This window comes from Vidua macroura, chromosome 19, assembly GCF_024509145.1.
Source record: "Vidua macroura isolate BioBank_ID:100142 chromosome 19, ASM2450914v1, whole genome shotgun sequence".
In the NCBI taxonomy this organism is placed as follows: domain Eukaryota; kingdom Metazoa; phylum Chordata; class Aves; order Passeriformes; family Viduidae; genus Vidua; species Vidua macroura.
The window spans coordinates 10,024,894-10,045,929 of record NC_071589.1 but is presented as its reverse complement, the minus strand read 5'-3'; the positions used below and the strand labels follow the sequence as shown (position 1 = coordinate 10,045,929).

The window sequence follows — 21,036 nt, the reverse complement described above, 5'->3', positions numbered from 1 at the left end:
GTTTTAAGTTTTTCTTAATTAAATCTCTAAAATGTAACAGTCTTTTTCAAGTAACTCGACTTTATTTCAGGAGAAAATACTTGAAACCTGGTGACTTCCTACATGCTGTTACCTACAGTGAGGAGTGTACTGAATGTTCTAGTCAAACACAGCAGGTCTTACTTCTGGCTCTCAGGTACTGGCATGGCTTGGCAAGGACTTTATCTCAGCACTGGTGAACAGATGTCTCCTCAAAACTCAGCAAAGCTACACCATCTTCCTGGAGGGAAATAAAGGCAAATTTGGTAAAGACTTGCTAAAATTCATCAACTTAGGTGATAAATATTGTCCCTTAAAGGCTTAAAGTTATCCAGGCTTACAGCAACTCCCTGAAAAGGTTTGGATAGGTCAGGGTTTTGTGTTTCTGGTTTTGTGGAGAGGTTTTGGTGTGTTTTTTAGGTGTTTATTTTTGCAGTGAGGTGTCTCATGCTGTAACAGCTGGCTGGTTTGTTTAATCTGTAAAAGAAGCTCCTTCAGATGTTGAAGGCTTTTTTTCCTGTTTAGCTCTTTTTTCAGTGAATGAGTATGAATTCTCTGTGTTGTCAGTTCCATCACAGACACCCCTTCATGGCAACCTTTACATATTGTATGTACATTGCAGTTAAATCCAGTGTTCCTGTATCACTTCTCTCCCAGCAATTTTAAGCAAGAACTGTTGTACTACCAAGATAAACTAAGAGTTGCACTTTTGTCAGACAGACTGTATGAGCAATGGACTTCATTAGTATCAGCTTGGTTTTATGTAATTGTTCTTGCTTCAAGCCCTCATCCCTCTCTGTTGGCACCTCCACAGTGTTTGGCTGGTGACATCTGGATTTCCTGCTGGGCACTGCACTCTTTATAGCACTGGAAGATGCTACAATAGGTGCAGTGCCTGCTGTCAGCTCCTGCTCTGCCTGGACACAGACCTTACAACCTGAAGTAAAGTAAAAGCTGATTGGTGAAATATTTAATCACGCTTTAATTCTGGTTCTGTCAGTGTGAAGATGGAGTAATCAGGCTGCACCTGTGAGTGTGGCCCTGTGGAAGATTAGGAATGTGTACAGCTCCTTCCCAGGGTTCACCTCTTGCAGAAGCTAATACTGTACAGCTTTAGAAGAATCTGCATTGTTTTATATTTCAAATTACTTCTCCCAGTGCATTTGTAGCATAGAAAGAGTATTTTATATGCCCTTGTATTTTATCAAGCCAGCAACACTGCAAATACAACTGAAGCAGGAGTGGAAGAAGTAATCTTCCCTTGCTTAATGTATTTAAATTCCCAGTTACTTATTTCAGGTTTATTGCAGGCATTCTCTAACTTGGCCTTTCACAGGAAACCTGAACCTCTGATGTTCTTTTGAAGATCTTCTTGTGCTTTGTGAGCTTTCCAATCCATGATTTCTGGCTAATGGTGTTAGATTGGCTTAGCAGCAACAGCCCCAGCACAGATGCAGAGGAGCCTCAACATCCAACTGTTCCACCAGGAAAACTTCATTAAAGCACTCTGACTTCATCCCAGCTTCCTCTGGGTAGAGCCCAACATTACCCCAGCCTTGCTAGGAAGGTAAAAAGTAGTTCAGAAACTTTATTGGTGATCATGGAAGTGCTGTGGAGATCCCAGATCCCAGCAGCTACACTCCTGACAGGTCAAAATGACAGAACAGATATTTTAGAGAAAAAAAAAACAGCCTCACGCCATCTTCCCATTATAGCAGCTCTCAAAGACTCTGATCATCTTAGCCAGGGAGGACTGCAGTGACATTTACCCAAGTCTCAGAAGAAGTGGCTTTGGCTGTACTGGAAGGAAGCGATCTGAAGTCTGGATCTCAGTCTGTCTGCTTCTAGTTCTTGAAAAAAGGTGTCATCATCATTGTGCATGATTGCTGCTTGCAGTTGCTGTATTTCCTTTTCCATCTTTGATCTCACTTCGCTTTTTGATTTTTGTAACATCTAAAGAAAATACTGACATTAGCCACAGCATGTACAAAGAAAAGGCAACTGGAAAAAATTAAGAGGTACTTACTTGTGCTTGTGCTTTCTCTCTGGTTTGGATTTCTTGGAATTCTTGAGATATAGCTTCTGCTAGCATGGAAAACTAAACATAACATGTGTGTGAGATGAACTAATTAAAGAAAGACTTCTAAGTGGAAAAATATGATCTGCCTGATCGAAATGAACCTTTACCTGATCTTTGTAGTAGTTCTCCAGAGACTCCAGCTCAATCTGGTGCTCTCTCCGTTGCTCATCTCGCTTCTCTCGAGCATAAACTCTCAGGTCCCTCAGTCTTTGCTTCTGAATTTCTAAGCCTTCCTCAAATAATTTTTTAAATATCTGCCAGCAATTAAAAAAAGCAAACCTGAAACTTTCCCAGGAACCTGTAAGTATACATTTACATTTCTCAGCTGCTTTAGCTCCTGATGGAATGGTGTTTACATGAGGATAGGCCATAGCCCATGAGAAAGCACAATTATGTACCTAGAAATGGTGGTGCAGATACAGCTGAGCTGGATTTGTATTACTCATTTAGCTGAAATTTTGATAGATAAATAATTTTTCATGTCAGTTTAGTCAGATGACCCAACTGTGCAAGCCAGGGCCTTGAACATGCACTGTGATTTACAACCCACCCTGTACTCTGCAGTCTGACTTCAGGACCTTCATCCAGGTTTCCAGCAGCAGGAAATCCAGCCTGGACTCAGGCTTTCCATTCCTCCACAAGAACACTTACCAGCTGTAGCTCACAGCTTGAGGCAAACAGTTCTCAAATCCCTACCAGTGAATTATGCAGTAAACATCTAATCTTGTATTTTGAAAGGTGACAACTATGTGTTTGCTCTTGCAGAGTGAAATAACTCTCCTTGCTTTCCCTCATTCTGATGTCCAGCCCTAATTAGATCACATCTGTCACTAAGTCCACTTTGTTTAACAAACACAACTGAATAACAAGGCTGCCTGTTTGATCAGTTCCCTTAACTGAAGATTTAGATTGTTTTCTTTGGATGGTGACTGTAGGAACAACTTCTTAATCCTACTGTTTCTGAAAACTCATTTCCCCAATTTCTCATGTTACCAGCCCTGTTTTTCCACACTGATACATCACCCTTTCTCTCCTCTTAGCCCCATAAATCATCCTTTCTTGTTTCACAGTGGTTTGCTCTGCACTGGATCCACATTTCCAAAGAAGGAACCATTTCCTCTGTGGCCCTGACTGATCGACCGCTTCGTCCTAGCTCTGTGCTTTGGTCACTGCACGTGCAGCACTGACCTACCCGACCTCAGCACTGGGAAGAATTCCACCCTGCAGGGCAGGGCCCCTCGTGCTCACCTTCTCCTCGCGCGTCCTCGCCCGCAGCAGCTTGGCCCGGAGCTGGACCCTGTAATCCTCGTAGTATTTCCTGGCCCGCGCCACCTGCTGCCGCTTCTCCGTCACCTTGTTCTGAGCCCACTTCTGGCGGTAGATGCGCTGCTTGATTTCTTGCTAAAGGGAGAGCAGCAGCTGTCAGAGCACCAAACTGCCAAGGGATACCGCTGCAGGCAAAGCTTTGTTAATCATTGATAATTAGGGTCCTTTACTAAGGACCTTCTCCACACCCCAGCTCTGCAATTAAGGTTTAAAGCGCTAATCACCAAAGTCTGTCAAGGGAGCTGCAACACAACCCTGAGTTTCTCCTTGCACTTTTTTAGAATTTGTTTTACCTTTTAGAGTAACAGTGCAGTGTAATAATAATAATAATATTCCATTCCCATGACCCCAGTATCCACACAACAAACAGATTATGTGGCATTTTGAGTCCACAGCTACTCAAAAAGTGTAAAGTTGTCATAAGACAAAAAGCCACTTTCATGATGGTGCATTTTAGATAGATCCGTATGAAATCTCTGCATTATGTAACAAATAGTCTTCAAAGAACATACCAGTCTCTTGCTGTGATCTTGATCTCTCTTAATAATTGCAGCAAGCAGCTCATGTTTCTTCAAGGCTTGTTCAACCTGGAGGTTTAAAAAAAAGCTAATTACTTGCATCATGCTGAAGGACAAGCTGTCCTGAGTAGCAGATCTAAATATTGCCCTCTGCTATCTTTTGGGGTGTGGGTTGAGAGTTGCCTTGTATAAGTGAATCAACTTTTTCATCTTGTAACTCACTTTTAAACTAAAAGACTGTTCAGAACTAGCAGTGGAAAACTACAAAACACTTTTAAAAAAGCAATAGCAACCCTAGGCAATACTCAAGAAACCAGACTCAAAGAAGGACCATAACACTGAAGTGGCTGATGAAAAGTTGAACCTATGTACTTAAATCTGTGCATCCCTATTTAACCAAGCTCCCAGAAATCCTTCCACACACTGCTGTGGGTGTGCAGGTGCCCTGTCAGGGTATCTCTGCTGACTTTAAGCAGGTAAGAATGAAAACACTCACTTCATTCTGGAGTTTTGGCCTAGGTCTGGCAGAGGGTGCCTTGAGGTGCACCGTTTGTGCAAGCTGCTGATGCCACATTTTATTCAGAGTACGGGGGGAAATGTGCAGGTGGGGAAACTCCTCCAGGAGCTGCAAGAGGAGGTCATTGTCTCTTATTGTCACTGTAAGATAAAGAAAGAGGTAAGCAATAAATTCCTGGAGAATACATTTAGTTGTAAATTCATCCAGACAGTGTCAGTGTAAGTCAAGAAATATTTTACATTGAACACTGTATAAAATCACCATGCTGCTGTTACCATATCAAGCTAAGCCCAGCAGGACATACCATCCTGCCAGTACAGCAGCAGAGAAAGCAATCCCAGTCTTTTGTTGTTTTCTCTGAAGAACTGATTTTATAGCTCAGATGTCATTTCCCTACCCCCACCACATCCAACTAAGACAGCTATCCCCTTTTCTTTCTTCACATGGTTATGACCAGCACTAATCAGTGATTGCTTTCTCTCTCTCTCTCTGGTTGCAGCAACTTAAAATAAAGCCAGCACAGCCATGGCAATGACAGATCCAGGTCAAGTAAACAGGTGCAAAATAAACTGGTTTGCAACCAGCTCATTCCCACTACATCTTTGATCTTTCTGGCAGGAAAAGATGATGGGAAGATGAAACAAAAGGGTATTTACCAAGTATATGGCCTTCGAAAACTGGAAAAAAATAAGGCAGTGTAGCTGAGCAACATCCAGCTATGTAAGGGATTATCTGGTGATGTTATCCATTGGCATGCACAGTGCTGGTTACCAAAACTGGGCCTAGGATTTGCAGCTTGGCTTTCTTGGAGCATCATTTGCTCAGCAGAACCAGTGGCAGCATTAACACCACAGTGGCAGGGTCCTGACAGATCCTGCTCAGTGAACTGTACGTGGCTCAGCTCTAGCCACAGGCCCAATTTAAAATCTGATACATGCTCAGAAAAATAACAAAAGGAGAGCTCAGACTGTAGTGAAATAAGCACAGGAGTAGCAGCAATGGAAAAAAGCCCTGAAAATAATCCAAGGGGTTTTAAGGAAGTAGCAAATGGGTCACAATTTGATTGTGCACTGATGGTTTACATTTACTTAAAGCATTATCTTCCCTAACAAAAATCCAGACATATAGAGGTCAGAAGAAGGGAAAATGCTACAGCTGACTGGTATATGTTGGACTGGTGCCTTTATTCTTGGAGTTCAACACATGCTTTCAAAAGATGCCAGTTTTCCACCAAGTATAGTTTTGCAGTTCTTACTTGGAGCTGCTTGCTTTGGCTTCATGATCCCTCGTTTTGGAATCCACTGGCTGTATTTGGGATACTGAGGTGTGGTTTTTCTAGAATAAACTTTCACTCGCTGAGACACTTTTGGAGGTTCTTGAAAGACATTTTCTTTGTACTCTTGTTCCTTAGGAGCAGATGTAAAACAGATGGAGAACAGGTATGAGAAGGGAAACACTGACAGAACACAGTTTGGCCATCAGAACTTAAATGTCTTTCAGACTTTAGAATGAGAACTTGGACATATTGCATTGGATTCTCCAGAAGGCCAGAATTTACAAATGCAGGTCAGGGTTCAAACAAAGGTTAAATCTCATCATTGCATAACCTCAGCTCTTCTGCAGCACTTAACATTAGTAAGTTGCTACTTCAGTTGTACAGTGTTGTAACTATGACACTGGAAGTCAAGGAGGTTTTGTTCCCAAAAGTGTCTGGACAGACCATCTAGACAAATTTAAAAAGAAAAAAAACCAAACAAAACTAGCAATCCCAACAGTGCATCACCTACCATTTCCTTGGCAGCTTCTCTGAGCTTGGAAATTCTACGCTTCTCCCTTGCTTCAAAATTTCTTAGCTCATTTTCATAAGCTTTAGTGACCAGCTAGAAAATAAAAATAAAAGGACCTGTCAGAGGAAATAATCAGTCCATACAGCTCCCTTGTTAACTTGGTTGTTGCATGGGCCAAAGTAGCTTCTTCCACTATAAACTTTTTTGCAAAATTCGGGTTTAAGTCTCTTCCTCAGCAGGTTACAGATAAAACAGCATATGATTACTAGAGGAGACCAGATACCCCCATTACATAAAAGTATTCTGGTTTTGTGCTTTTAGTATAACTGTTGGTAAGAATTACCACAAGGTCCAATCTAAAAATTACCTTTGCTTTTCTTGTTCTTTCATCCCTTTCTTCCTGCAGGTGCCTGCGTATTGTCTTTATCTGGCCTGTTCCACTGCCACTCAGTTTGTGTTCCTGGTGCTGAGATAAGGGTGAGGCTGGAGAGAGGGATCTTGGCCTGCCCCGGTACCTTGGACGTGATGTGCCTGTAGGGAAAGATCATTCATTGAGTATCAAATTTGAGACAAAAAAACCCAATGAAGTGTATTGTGACTAGGCCCTCATTTCAGAACCACGTCCTGTGAGCTTGTATTCTGTCCCTCCTCCTACCTGCTATACATTTTTTATTGCAGCTATGTTTCACTTGTTGTTTGGTTGTTTTTTTTTTTTTTTTTTTTTGCAAAGTTTGACCATGTTTTTTTAAGTGTTAAACAGAAACTTGGTTGCAATTCTGTTATTGTAGCTCAGGTTTGGATCAAAGAAATGAACTAGCAATAGAAATAGAAAAAAAATAGAAATTAACTAGCAATACAAAACTTAGTAAGTAACTGTAATTCAGTGTAGCAGCTTTCTTTTATATTTGTTTAAATCTCAATACTGGCCTAAGGATTGTTACCTCTCCCAGCTGTCCTTCGGCCATAGTCCATGACACTGTCACTGTGGTGGGACAGGCTGTCCTCATCTGTCAGCTCCTCTTCTCTTGTTTGCTCACCCAAAGCTCTCTTCAACATCTAAGGGATAGATTTTTTTTTTTTTTTTTTTTTTTAGTGGGATTAGGTTCAATAGACAGTTCTAAAGTTTGAATGAACTAAAGCCAGGTGTTAGTTGCAGATTTCCTTTTCATCCATATTGCACTGATATTCTTAATTCTCTCCACTGTCATTACTAAAGCTGCATTGCTCAGCTCAGCAAAGAAGAGACTGCACTTACTAAATGTATTTCATTTAGCCTGCGAGACAGATTTTCTGATGCTTCATGAAACTCTTGCTCAGGCACTTTCTCCTTTGTTGTTCTGTGGGAAAGTGAATCTTCAGCTGAATCTGTGATGCAATTTTCGTATTTGCTAAAACAGAAAACAGATTTCATTTCTGTTCTAAAAACTTGATGATGAGCATTATCTCACACAATTCCAGTTCACTTTTTGCCTAAGCATGTTTTTATAGGTTTAAGTAAAGCAGAATGTGTAAATGCCTATAACCATATTTAACAAAATGAGTGTATGTCAGGAGAAACAGGAAATCTTTCTGTTAGAATTATTCTTTCACTGTCACACAGCCAAGGAAAGAGAGATAGTACAGGCACTGAACACTCCTACTGTCCTCTTTCTTCTGTCCACTCTGGAACAGGTCAGGAGGGAACTCAGGCACCAAATGCTCCCTCTCCCCTTACTCACAGAGTGCAACAGCCAGTGGTGACAGCTCTTATCAGCTCTGAGATAGGAATACCAGTGCTGCCTGCAGTAAGACCCCTCTGCAGGGCTCAGCAGCTTCTCTTCCCATTTTCCTCAAAATAACCCTGCTATGGACCTACTGCCAAGACCCTCCTCCCAGGAAAGGCTGCTGTCCCCCTTCTCTCCTAGAAAGTAAAAGGGACATTTGCTCATTGCTCCAATAAAAGCCAACATTTTCCTCCTTGAATCCTAATCCTAAATCATCTACTTATAGGTTGAAAAGCAACTAACAAAGGATGAATTGTCTAGAGTAGCTTTGTGCCACAAGAATGAAGCAGAAAGGTTCTGTCAGTCTGGGGGGAAATTATCTATTTAATTATTGTTTATGAAAATAAGGAATGTAAATATTCAGCTTTACTCCTGAAATTTTCTCCCCTGGAGTCAGTTTTGTCTTTCTCTTCTCTTCTCTTCTCTCCATTGTCAAGGTTATAAGTAACAAAAAAAACCCAAATAAATCTTTGCTACACTGGAAACACTTTGTGTTTACATCTCACCTCCAGTCTGAGAAGATGTTTCACTGACTTCTCTAAGATATTCTAACAAATCATCAAATATTTCACACAGCCAAGGAAAGAGATCTTATTTTAAAAGGGAGGAGGGGGCTGGCTGGCCATGGAAATCAAAGTGCCAGTGTGATTCAGTACCAAAAATCTGAACTTGCCTTGTTGTTCGAGGCCAGTGCTGAGATTCAGGTCTTGGGGTTTGTGTTACTTGTTCAGCACATTGTGAGAGCTTTTCCTCAAAAGAAGAGCTGGATTTAGAAGACTCACGTACCAGAGGCACCTAGGAAAATGAGTAAAAAAAGGTTTTATAGATCATGTGAGTAGAGATGCTGTAGTAGAACCATCCCAAATCATGTAAGTATAGATATATAAAACCTGTTATATTTCTAGGCTCCTGACTGCAGACAGTGTGCTTTAGAGAGTTAATGTTTAAAGAAATGGACAAGCAAAAATATGGAAGATCAGTTCAAAGCTAAACCACCAAACCGGAACAGGGCTAGGTTAAGGTAATGAGTATCTCCACATTGCACTTCATCAGCCTGGGACTAGTGCCAGGTGGTGGAAATAAGCTGAATTTCCCTTAGTACAGACTGAGCTGCAGTTCACAGTGAGCCAAAAGAGAACACTCCTGTCCTTGTGCCATTTAGCTGCACTGGTTTAGTTCTGCCTGATAACTTCTCTGTTCAAACTGGAGTAGCTTGGGCTTGGCATGGACATCCTGGGAAATGCACCAATGGAAAATGAGTTTCAGAGACAATGTAGAAGTAAAAGCTGTTTAAACTATTGGAACAAGCAAAGTCTGTGAGTACCTCTTGTGGTTGCAAGAGGCAAAATTGTGTTTCCAGAGAAAGAAACCTCCTTTGCAGATACATTTCTATGGGCACAGATTGGTAACTGCTGATCAGTTTGTGGGTTTTGCATTATTCAGTTTTTGAAAAGCAAAGCACAATGCAAGAAAATAAAAGGAGATAATATAATAAGCAGTTTGTGGATCTTTAAAAAGGGAGTACATCTAAGTTTTATTGGCCAAAACCCCCAAAATTCTTACTAATGTAGCATGCTGATACACTTCAGAGAAAGGACATGACTGTACTCCTGTGCTTTGTACATTTTTGATTAAAAAGCAAGATAACCAGTAACTGGTTGGTTGTGATAAATAGAACTCTGTGGGTGCTGCCTCTGTACATTTTGGAGTAAACAACTCCAGGAAGAACTAAGAACTGACATGACTCACAGACTGCACATTATCACAGTCTAACAACACTGCATCACTGATTGTATACTGGGGAAAGAAAGTATAAAGCAGGCTTGAAATAAGCCCAGAATGCCACAAGATAACAGACAAATTAAGCATAAATCAAAAAATACTGATTTAAATTCTAAAAATAAAGATACAACATGTACCTTTGTCACATTGTCCTTGGCATCATCTCCCACTGCAGAAGCAGATGACAGGTAAGTGTGAGTTAATGGCACCGTGCCTACTAATGTGGGCAACAAGGAAAAAAAGATGTAAGCCAGGGCCTATGGATCCAAATTATTCAGAGAACAGAATGACAAAGCAACTGTGGTTACCCAGTTGTGACATTCATTTGGTAATTTCTCCAGTCTTCAATGTTCAGTGTCATGGGAATGCTATGGAAACTAAAAAAGGTAAGCAGTGTTTCCAAGGCAACAGAGAAAATGAGTACTGAGAAAAATAGCTTCTAAACCTTTTTACAATAGCAGTTAATGGCTTTTTCTTAGAATTGAAACTGGCTTGTTTGGTCCATGTTTCTCTGCTCAGAATAAGCTCAGCCATGGGACTTATCTGCTGGAAGAGGTTTCTGTGGTATAGACCCATCTTAACAGGATTAACTAAGAAAGGAGTTGAATTGGGGACATGGATTACTTTTTTCCAGTAGAGGGAACAGATTAAAAGTAACCTATTTTTGTTTCTCTGTAAAGCAGAGATAGAAATATGAACTTGTGGCTGAATTTAAAAAATGCACTAGCAGATTCAAAACAGTGTTTCTTGTGGTGCCAGTAAAAATAAATGCAAAATTATACCACTTAGGAGTTACCCTAAAGGATGCAAAATTTTCTCTCACCAGGGATCTTTCTGGATAGAGGAAGACCATCAGAAACATCATGAAATTTTTGGGTAAGTGACTTTTCAATCTGAAATAAAAAGAAAGATGTGTTCTATAAATTCACTGGAGAGTGCTTAAAGGAAGGTCATACATTAAGTCTGTCTGCAAATGGAAATCAATGCTGATTCTCTAGATACATAAAAATCACTGTAATTATTTTGTTTACTATACTGTAAACTCTGGCATTGACTGTGGAGATGTGTATGTATGTATGTATAAAATAAACACACCCCTCGAACTAAATTCCTCTCTGGACACTTAGTGAAGAATGAATCCACAATCCAAAATTCCTGGAACTGAAATAAACTCCGACACATTCAAAAGTGTTCTTCAGGGACCATCTACTCCCATTCTGCAAGTAAACTAGGAGGTTTTCAAATGAAAGCAGTATTGGTTACTAAAAGAAAATGAAATAATCAAGGGGTAGGTTTTTCCTTACAGTAGGAACGTTCACTGCTTGACTGCAAGCCAGAGCTGCTGTCTGTCTGTCTGAGCTGTGGTGATCTCTCCATCCCGGATCCGAGGGCTGGAACGGGGGCAGCAGAGGAATTGCCTGCTGGATAGGCTCCCCCAGTTTTGTAGCACTGACACTCAAACTCCCTTTGTGAGGTTCAGCAGCATGAACAGACTCCATCCCTCCTGGAGAGGCAAATACAAAGAACTTGAAGTGTTATCTGGAAAAACAGAGCACATTTTGTGCACTGTGTGTACCTAATAAAGGGAAGTGTCTCAATAGCTAATGTGAGCTGCCACCTTTGTTGGATTGCATAGGACAGTGCTGTAACGTTTTTTAGCCTTGAGAACATGATTTTGGATGTGAAGATCTTCCACAAGGACTTTTTAGTGTTTTGAATCACAAAAGAAAAGAATACAAACCACAATACAAATTAAAAACAGCCTAGCTGAAGCCAAATCCTAGCTAAGCAGAAATACCCCAGATAATGAAAGTTTGCCTACTCTGAGAGACTACAATATCACTTTTCTGAAAAGAATTTATTTTAAAACATGACTAAAGTGTTTCCATTCATGACTAAAGCTCTCCTCCACACTACCCTAGTTCCCTATGCCTCTAAATCAAAATCAGGTGGATGAGCTGTCAGACGAATCAATACTCACCCTCTTCCCTTTCATTTACAGTCCCCCTTTCACTTTCTGAGAACTGTCTGGGCAATGCTGCAAGAGCCTCCGTGCTTTCAGATTCTTCTTCTCCCGCATCCTTTTCTGCTAGACAAAGTACAGGCATCTGAAATTCTAGAAGTGGATGCTTTAAAAAATTAAATTAAGATCTATAAAGCATCTTGCTATGAATTCTTGTGATGGACAGTCTGCTCACTGCTTGGTGTCAGCAATCCAAACTAAGCTCAAAATAGGTCTGTTAAATTCTTATTTGTAACTCTAGTCAATGAAATGTTCATCATTCATAATATTTCTTTATGCCTCTACTTGAGGAGATGAATCATCAAGAAGAATAGGAAGAATTGGAATATTCTTATAAAAAATATGGTATAAGAATGAGCTCTATTTAAGTCATCTGCACACTACTCCTTTCAGAGCCATCCATGAAGTTTTGAAGGGGCACACACTCCTAAGAAGTCTTTAAGAATTAACTTAATTTTTTTACAATCTTAAGTAATACATGTTACACTGCAACAAATGAAACAAAGTCTTCAGAATTCTCCTGTTCTATTGAACAAGATAAAATGTCTTTGCAGAACTGAATTAGAACCCAAACAATAAACCATTATCCAAATAAGGTACTGCAGGAGTCATAAAAAATAACACCTGGAATATTTACTTCCAGAAATTTTAACTTCAGCAAGATATATTTGCTTATTGTGGGTTGTCTGGGTTTTTTTTTTTACAAGGATTTAAAACAGTATCTGAAAGAAGTAACTTTTTAAAAGGAAACAAAAAAAAAAAAAAAGCCTGGAAGTCTTACTAGAGAAGAGTCTTAATTTCTTTTTCTCATCCAAACTCACCTTCCTCTCTCTTGGAAAATGAATAAGCAGTATCTCCAAGTTTAATTAATTCACTGGTAGATCCTGAGCCATCTGTATCACAAGTCGGAATAAAATATTCTGACTGGGACCTAGGGGGGAACATAAAGCCATCAAATATTTCCTCTCTCAGCCTCTGCCCATTCAGCCCACGAGATGGAGCTGCCGAGGAGCCGTGCAGGACACGGCCCTGCTGCCACAGAGCAAACCAGAGCAGGAGTCACAACCACAAACTGAGCTCAGCTTAAAACCAGAGCAGGAGTCACAACCACAAACTGAGCTCAGCTTAAAACCAGAGCAGGAGTCACAACCACAAACTGAACTCAGCTGAACAAATCAATCTTTAAAATACAGCCTTAAAAACTGATCAAAGTTTTAATTTGTTTCATTCCACATAAAAAGTAAACTTAAGGGAAACAAAATCAGCAAGCCCTCAAGGGCAAAAGAAGTCCCAGATGTAATTTTAGCCCAACCAGAGGAGACAGGTCACATTCCTTTTGGCATATGTAATCAGTAGGTGTCTATACCATAAAAAACCTACTAATTTCTCTACAGATACACAGTCAATCACTATGTGAAAGCAAATACTCAGAATTGTTCTTACCTTTCAACTGACGAGAGCAGTGTATGCTCTGTAAGTTGATCAGCAGTGCTTTCCAGCTGCTCTTGAGATGCATTTTGAATTTCACCACTGGACAGCACATTTAGCTCAGCTGTTAATAACCAAGAGGTAATTATTTTCAGGAAAACTACTTCTACCTCTAAACTAACAGGTACTACTTCTAATATCATCAAAACACTTTATGTAAAATATCAACATTGTTGTGTTTTATCTAAAATGATTACATGCAATGTTCCCTATGACAGGGGGAAATAGGGGAGGTAGGGCAATTTTTATGGTACATTTTGAAAAATTATACCACTACCATATATCCCCTTGTTCCAGTTATTAATAAACATTTCTTCTTCCTCAAAAGAGCTAAACTTTGGACTTACAGCTAGAAAATTCGAGCCACTAAGCACCACTGGGTAACAAAACTGGCAGTCTGAGGGAAGGGAAAAGCAGTACAGGCACTGAACACTCCTACTGTCCTCTTTCTTCTGTCCACTCTGGAACAGGTCAGGAGGGAACTCAGGCACCAAATGCTCCCTCTCCCCTTACTCACAGAGTGCAACAGCCAGTGGTGACAGCTCTTATCAGCTCTGAGATAGGAATACCAGTGCTGCCTGCAGTAAGACCCCTCTGCAGGGCTCAGCAGCTTCTCTTCCCATTTTCCTCAAAATAACCTTGCTATGGACCTACTGCCAAGACCCTCCTCCCAGGAAAGGCTGCTGTCCCCCTTCTCTCCTAGAAAGTAAAAGGGACATTTGCTCATTGCTCCAATAAAAGCCAACATTTTCCTCCTTGAATCCTAATCCTAAATCATCTACTTATAGGTTGAAAAGCAACTAACAAAGGATGAATTGTCTAGAGTAGCTTTGTGCCACAAGAATGAAGCAGAAAGGTTATGTCAGTCTGGGGGGAAATTATCTATTTAATTATTGTTTATGAAAATAAGGAATGTAAATATTCAGCTTTACTTCTGAAATTTCCTCCCCTGGAGTCAGTTTTGTCTTTCTCTTCTCTCCATTGTCAAGGTTATAAGTAACAAAAAAAACCCAAATAAATCTTTGCTACACTGGAAACACTTTGGGTTTACATCTCACCTCCAGTCTGAGAAGATGTTTCACTGACTTCTCTAAGATATTCTAACAAACCATCAAATATTTCGAGGAGGTTTTTGATAGATTCTCTGTCTCCTTTCACAATGTTTTCACCTTAAGAGAAAGTAATGACACATATTAATAATTAGTACTTCACAGAAGAAAAATTCTCAAAAGCAGGGATTTCCTGTAGAAGAGTGCTTGCAAATTCTTGTAAAGGTGGCAGCTCAGAAGACACCTGGTCACTTATTTATGACTGTGTAGATAAGTTTAAAGTATATTTCAAGTGTGCTAAGTTTGTATCTTTTCAGTTCTAATAAGTGAAAGTTTACTGATGCAGTAACTGCTGACACACAGCATAAATATTCTGGGATGTTTTCAGGGACAATTAGTATTTAATATTTTTCTTCTACATAAAAGTATAGCATGAAGCAGTCTATGGAATGGCAGCAGGATTGCAAACACCAGACACAGTGTACAGGCACCAAGTCAGTTCCTATGAAGCAGTTTTCATTCTTTGCAGGTTATGCTGTGTGAGACCACACATAGGAATACTCAGGGAAAGCCATTATCTGTGTACAGATAACACAGTTAAACTCTTTACTCACCAACTTTTAAAAAATCTATTAACAAGTTTGAAGCTCCAGAGTCATGTCTTAAAACCCAGTGTCCAACTTGAGCCAGTAGCAGATTTCAGGTAACACTTTGGCAGGCAGATGAAGCATGGCTGGATGTTAACTTTAACATTTCTTACTCTTATCTATTCCCTGCTTGCTGTTTCAATTTATAACCTGATGTCCAAGGCAATGGGTCAGTGTTCTGATGACATCCACTACCATAAGAAGAGATTCCATGCCAGTATGAAAGCAAGCTGTGTAACACCTGGTTCTTAAAGTGTTTAAATTAAACAACACAGATATTCAACTGAGTTTGTCTCATTAAACCAAGTACTTACCCGTGATATGAGACAAGCTGACCTGCAAATAATCTAATGCCAGGGAATCTATTACTGCTTGTACATTATGTGCATCATCCTCTTGGCTTCTGGGAGTAGCAATGAAATCTATTTAAAATAAATAATATAATTTAGACTATTTAAATTGATAGCTTGTTGCAAGTACCTTAACAATGAAGCTCCTTTAACTTCTGCTTACAAGCTAGTATTTTTTTAGTGCCTTGTGTCCTTGATGAAAAGCCTAAGGATCATATATGGTCCTACAAAACCTTTTATAAATACCGAGCACAAACTTAGAACACCCCTTGGAAGATGTGAGGGTTTTATGAGGATTAAATTCACTAACAGAGATTACTAAAGCATTTCTCCTCCTTTGCTCCCAGCACACACACCTAGTTCAGATCATCAAACTGGAATTGCAGTTTATGTTAGGGCTTCTTCTTTCCCTGTCAGACACTAATTGCACTGCAGTGTATTCTACTTAATTGGGAGCAACATTATTTTTAGTTCTGCACTTACATTTAACAAGACTTCTACCTTCAGTAGGTGCCAGTTACCTCAGTGCTCTTAAAATCTTCTGCAATCAGTAGTCTGGCACTTCCTACAGATAACAGTTTATAAACAAAGCAAATGCATAATTGTATAGCCTTTGCTTCATGGCTGTCACTGAAGTCCAGTGGAGTTGGGTTAAAGCAGGGTTAAATCACAGCTCAGCTCTTAGCAGACTCCACGTATCAAGCATTTTATGAGAGCAGACTTCAGTGTTAACACTGCTGTAAGATAAAATGAGCCAGTTCACACCCTTCAAAAGTATTATGCCCACAGACAGTTTTCAAGGCCTAATTTACACTAGTTTTGTTGTGGCTATCCTCGTAGCTGCCATTCGTAGCAGTCCAAAGTTAAAATAAAATTGGCCAATATTACTTAAATCTTCTTAAAGAATAATTTTATATTTTTGTCTTTGGAAGGATGCAAATACTTTAAATCCCTACATCTGTAGGAAGTTCTACAAGTTTCAGTTTTCTTTAGCTACAAAATACACAGAGACAAAAATAAAAAACATATTTAGCAATTATCATTCCTACCTGGTACTTTCTCTCCTAAGATTGACTCATAAAGACGAACAAACAGGTCAGCACCACATTCTGAGAGATGCTTTATGTGCTGGTTTATCTGACAGGTCCTTAAAAGATCATTGGCAACATCAACCCAATCTGTTCAGAAGAAAATCATTAGTGTCAGAGCTGAAAGACCCAGAAATAAAGATGTGGTTATTTACAGTGAAAATAATCTGTGTCTTTGACTCCACCAGAGGCGGTCAAACACAGGAGGCTGACCCATCCATCCAAAATATTAAAATTGTTTAAGTGCAATCATAGCCCAACTGGACTTGAGAGGTGAAAAGCACTGAAATACCACAGGCTGGGCAGGTTATTTTTTTTTTTTTTCATGAAAACCAAATTTGCATCTGGTCTCATAGCCAGGACCTCCAAACCTTCAAGACATTAACAAGCCAAGCTTTTATACACCATTTATCAATGATCAGAAATGACAGGTTCTTTTTTTGGAAAACATGAGCTTCTCTGACAAACCCAGGTTCTCTAATAGTCTTAGGCAATGTCATCACTGCTCATGTAAATACTCCTCACAAAAAGTAAATTTTACTTTAATTAATTATTTAAGGATTAGAACACCACAGAGGTGGTCCCACCAAGTTCTCTGTTGAGCAGAGTGAGATGTGCATTAACATTGTGCTTTTCCCCAAACTTTGAGTCCTGAGATCAAAGTGCTTAGAAGGACACATATTGCAACAAGCATTAAGAACTTTAATTTATCGGAGAAGGCATGTCACCTTCGGAAGAAAAAAAAGTATAGAATTACTACAACAGAAACAAATTTGTACAGTTTTCAGTCTTCTGAACAGAGGAGTGTTACTTTTCCATCCCTCTACTCCTCCATCAGTTCCAGACATCACTTTAAGTTTCAGATGCACGAAAGGTTAAAGCAGCACCTCCTACATTTCAGGCTGATGTCTTGGAACACTTGGATTGCTGTTCATCTTTATTAAGTTGAAAGGAACAAAGAGGGGAAGGTGGAAGATAACGCAAAGAGCTTTAAAAGCCATAACACAAGAAAACGACAGCTTTATAAATGAATAAACGTGAGCTGAATGGATGAGCTCTATAAATTAATAAATAATGAGCTGAATAGAATTGTGCCAGCGATGCGAGCAGCGGAGGGGGTGATGAGGGAAGAACGAAGGCCCGCTCGCCTGCCCCGGCTCTGCGGGCGCCAGGCCGGCCGCTGCTCCGGGAGCGGGACCCGCCCCACCGCAAGACCCCGCAGGGCCGGGCCCCAGCGAGCCGCGGTCGGAGCCCCCCGGGGCCCGGCCCTACCTGCGCCCTCAGCGCTGCCCATGGCGGCACCAACGACCCGGGCCCGGGCCCGCCCCCGCCATTTAAACCGCGGCCTGCGCGCCCATTGGGCAGGCCCGCAGGAAAGGGCGGAGCCGCGCGTGCCGGGCTGTCCGGTGCTTTCCGTCATGGCCGGTGTTACGGGAATGGGGCGGTGCCGGGCCGAGCCCAGCGCCTCTGTAACGGGATTGGGAACAGGCCTGTGTTTGGACTGGGACCGGGAACGGGGAGCAAAAGAAAGAGCCCGTGCCCCAAAGCCAAGCCGCGGCGCCGGTCACGTGCCATTCCCCGCCGCTCCCCGGTCACGTGACGGGCGCCCCCGGTGCGGCCCCGCCGTTCCCCGCCCGGCCGGTGCCGCCACCGCCGCCGGGCCCCGCGGGCCGAGGCCCCCGGGCAGCACGGGCCAGCCCCGGGGCGCTCCGGCCGCCGAGCGCTGCTGGCGGCGTAAAATGGCGGCGGGGGAGGGGGGGTTTGTCCGTCAGGTTCCGCCTTCGTCACCTGAACGGGAGGCGGGGGCTGGCGTTTTCTCGGTAAAATAGGTGGGGAAAGGGCCGGCCTGGGGCGGGGGTGGAGCGGGGCAAAGTTGTAGCACTTGACCTTGCAGGCGGGCCTGGGGCGTTTGCTGGCCTGTATGTCCATTACCGGGGATTGGTGTTAATTGCCACGATACAGGTTTGACAGGGTAATCCGAAGGCATTTCTGCATGAAAGGAGAGCTAAAGCCTTTATTAAAATAAGATTAATAAATGAAAGCTACTGTACTAGCTGCTAGCATGTACTTTATTGGACGGGTTGGATGGTGAAAGTCTGTTATTTTCCTTTCTGAGCAACAGTATTCCATGCTCCTCAGGAATTCTGGGTTTTCCATGTTAAAAGAAAAAATGGTGCCCTTTATCGTTAAATTCCTCCAGCTGAGGTGCCAATTTTGACCGTAAGAACAATGACTGGCAGCAATTAAACCTCAGTGCTGTGAGCTCCAGCAGCCCACGGGTGTCATTTGTCGATCCAAATCCAAGCGCACACACCACCTCAGGAACACAAAAGAGCTTTTGTTGTGTAAGCAAACACAGATCAGTGCTATCGAAACTAAATTAAATACAGATTTTAATTTGCTACATACACAGCTCTGCAAAGCTGTGTTGATTTGTTTCTATGTGCTGGCTCTAATTAAGTGAACACGGGAAAATCAATGATGTTTAACTTAGGAGGGTGGAACAGAAAAATGAGGAAGTTTTTTTACAAAGGAAATTGAAAGGAGTTCCTTGCAGACTTAACTGCGTGTAGACAAGGCAGGGACTGGGTTTTTGTTTAGTCTTTTCAATTTTTTAAAACCTTAGAAAGATTAAACAGCACAGTAACAGGAGCCACAAAGTTATACACAAACAAAACCAAGTTAATCTGTGTTAAGATAAATGCCATAGAACAAGAAAAGATAATTTATTTTTACAGTGTTTGCAAAAATCTTTTTCAGACTCACCAGGAACAGGAAGCCTGTAGGGTCAGAAGGTGGAGAATGTTAATAGGGGTCTTTGGAGACAAAAATCTTTCACAAGCCATATTAAATAAGTAAGTATCTACTGAAAAAAAACCTGGGGTGATTCCTCTACTACAGATTTGCTGGGATAGTATTAACAAAACCAGTCAAGTTGGAGTGCTATCGAAAGAAAAAATTAATTACAACAAAAAATGGTTGAGCAAGGTGGAATTCCAAATTGCTGGAGGTTGAACAGTTTTGGCTATTCATAAACAAAATAAGCCTGACTTAGGTGTTACTTTTGAGGACAATATCATGCAGACCTCTAGTCTTTGCAAACCTTGCTCTATTCTTAGCAACAATTTTTTAAAATCGCTAGAAAATAATACACAACAGATCAAAGACATCTTTATACTTTCATTATGTAGATCTGTATGGGGTTCAGATCTTAAATGCTGTGAATTTCTTGTCAGTAAAGAAAAAAATGCCAAGGATAATTAGAAGTGTGGAATCGCTTTAAAAGGAGGAAAAATTACACTGCAGTTTTGGTTTATTATAAAGGAGGTGACTTAGAAGATATCAATGCCCACAAACAGTATAAATAAACAAAAAGTTATTACTCACTATTTCTACAAACTCATTGTCTTATGCCCCTTGTTCTTATCCGGCAATATGTTGAAAATGAAAGTAAATGTTTTTCAGGTTGCACACACTGAAACTGTAAAACACATTGTCATGGTATCTTACAAGCTAAGGGCATAAATAGAACCAAAATGTGAAGAAATGGCCATCAAATAGTTATTTTTGTCTCAGAAAAGCCTTAAAGCACAGATTGGTAGAAGGTGGGAGGATATAAACGGGAAGTGTTGTTATGGCACTTCTCCTTCCTTATGTTGTTTTCATTTCTTCCCTCTCTGCCTGGAGCAGGTGGCTGCGGGTGTTTGTGCTCGAAACTTTTAACTCGTGTGTGTGTAAAGCTTCAGGTCGCCTGACAGTGGCCTGGCAAAGCCGGTAGGTGAACAGCAGGGTGCACCTGGGGTATTGAGTGTTTTTATCCCGTGCCTTCGGAGCAGCTTTTCAGCACCGCTGCACCTCAGATGACCTTTAACTCAAGTTACTGGCCCTGGTGTGGAATCCAAAAAGGTAACACTGATAACTTTACAGACATATGTTTATAAATATTTCTGTTTATGTATGTGTTTATAAAAATTTTAAAAGGCAATGGGTAACAGCATAAAAGAAGTAGCCTGGAGAGGTTTGATGGTATTTTGCATCCAGCTCCAGGATCTGCACATCTGGCTCCTTCTGAGAGCGAAAGTCACAGATGGGCACGGGGCCAATCTACCGTGAAGTATCAGTTATTAGTTAAAATGTTTATTAGTTAAAAGCCTGGGCTCATATCGAGCTATTTCAGGAGGATTTTTACAAACAGATCTGTGAGAACTGGGGGACTGCACTGCGGACATCAGGGTCCTGCACTGCCCTGCCGAAAGCGACCAGGAGCTGAGCTGCGTTCTGAACACGCCGGGAGCCGAAAGCCTGCACTTAGGGAGGCTGGAAGAGAGAATTCTCCATTTCCATTCCCGTCCCGCTCAGGCCGGGATGCCCTCAGCGAGAACGAGGCTCCCGCCCGCAGCGGCCCCGCGGGGGGGAGGGGGGGACTTCCGGCCGCGAGCTCAAAGCCGGTCAGCCGAGCGAGCCGCGGCCACGCCCACGCGGAAGGGGGCGGGGCCTCGTGCCTGTTCGGGCCGCTTACATAACGGCGGGGGGTGGGGCTTGCGCGTGCGTCACGCGCCGGCTCCCGGCAGCCCCCGCGGCCCCCTATAAAACCGGCGTC

The 21,036-nt window shown here is 41.6% G+C and overlaps 1 protein-coding gene across 3 annotated transcripts; it reads right to left on the bottom strand.

Annotated features, from left to right (window-relative positions):
* Positions 1-40: 40 nt before the first annotated feature.
* On the bottom strand, positions 41-18,043 carry CEP95 (centrosomal protein 95). Of its 3 annotated transcripts, none has more exons than XM_053994412.1 (23): positions 17,709-18,043; positions 16,398-16,526; positions 15,313-15,420; positions 14,361-14,471; positions 13,258-13,366; positions 12,636-12,745; positions 11,773-11,877; positions 11,096-11,295; positions 10,615-10,684; positions 9,929-10,008; positions 8,683-8,804; positions 7,502-7,634; positions 7,188-7,302; positions 6,614-6,777; positions 6,247-6,339; positions 5,715-5,865; positions 4,439-4,599; positions 3,937-4,011; positions 3,347-3,499; positions 2,206-2,352; positions 2,045-2,116; positions 1,788-1,971; positions 41-259 (listed from the first exon to the last, which is right to left on the bottom strand). In XM_053994412.1, the coding sequence occupies exons 1-22, from the start codon at positions 17,854-17,856 to the stop codon at positions 1,795-1,797; spliced, it is 2,733 nt and encodes a 910-aa protein (XP_053850387.1). In that variant the 5' UTR covers positions 17,857-18,043; the 3' UTR covers positions 41-259; positions 1,788-1,794. The 3 variants fall into 3 exon arrangements, with proteins under 3 accessions (XP_053850387.1, XP_053850388.1, XP_053850389.1); XM_053994413.1 differs by having other exon boundaries at positions 41-255; XM_053994414.1 differs by having other exon boundaries at positions 9,929-10,005.
* Between the last annotated feature and the right edge of the window lie 2,993 nt (positions 18,044-21,036).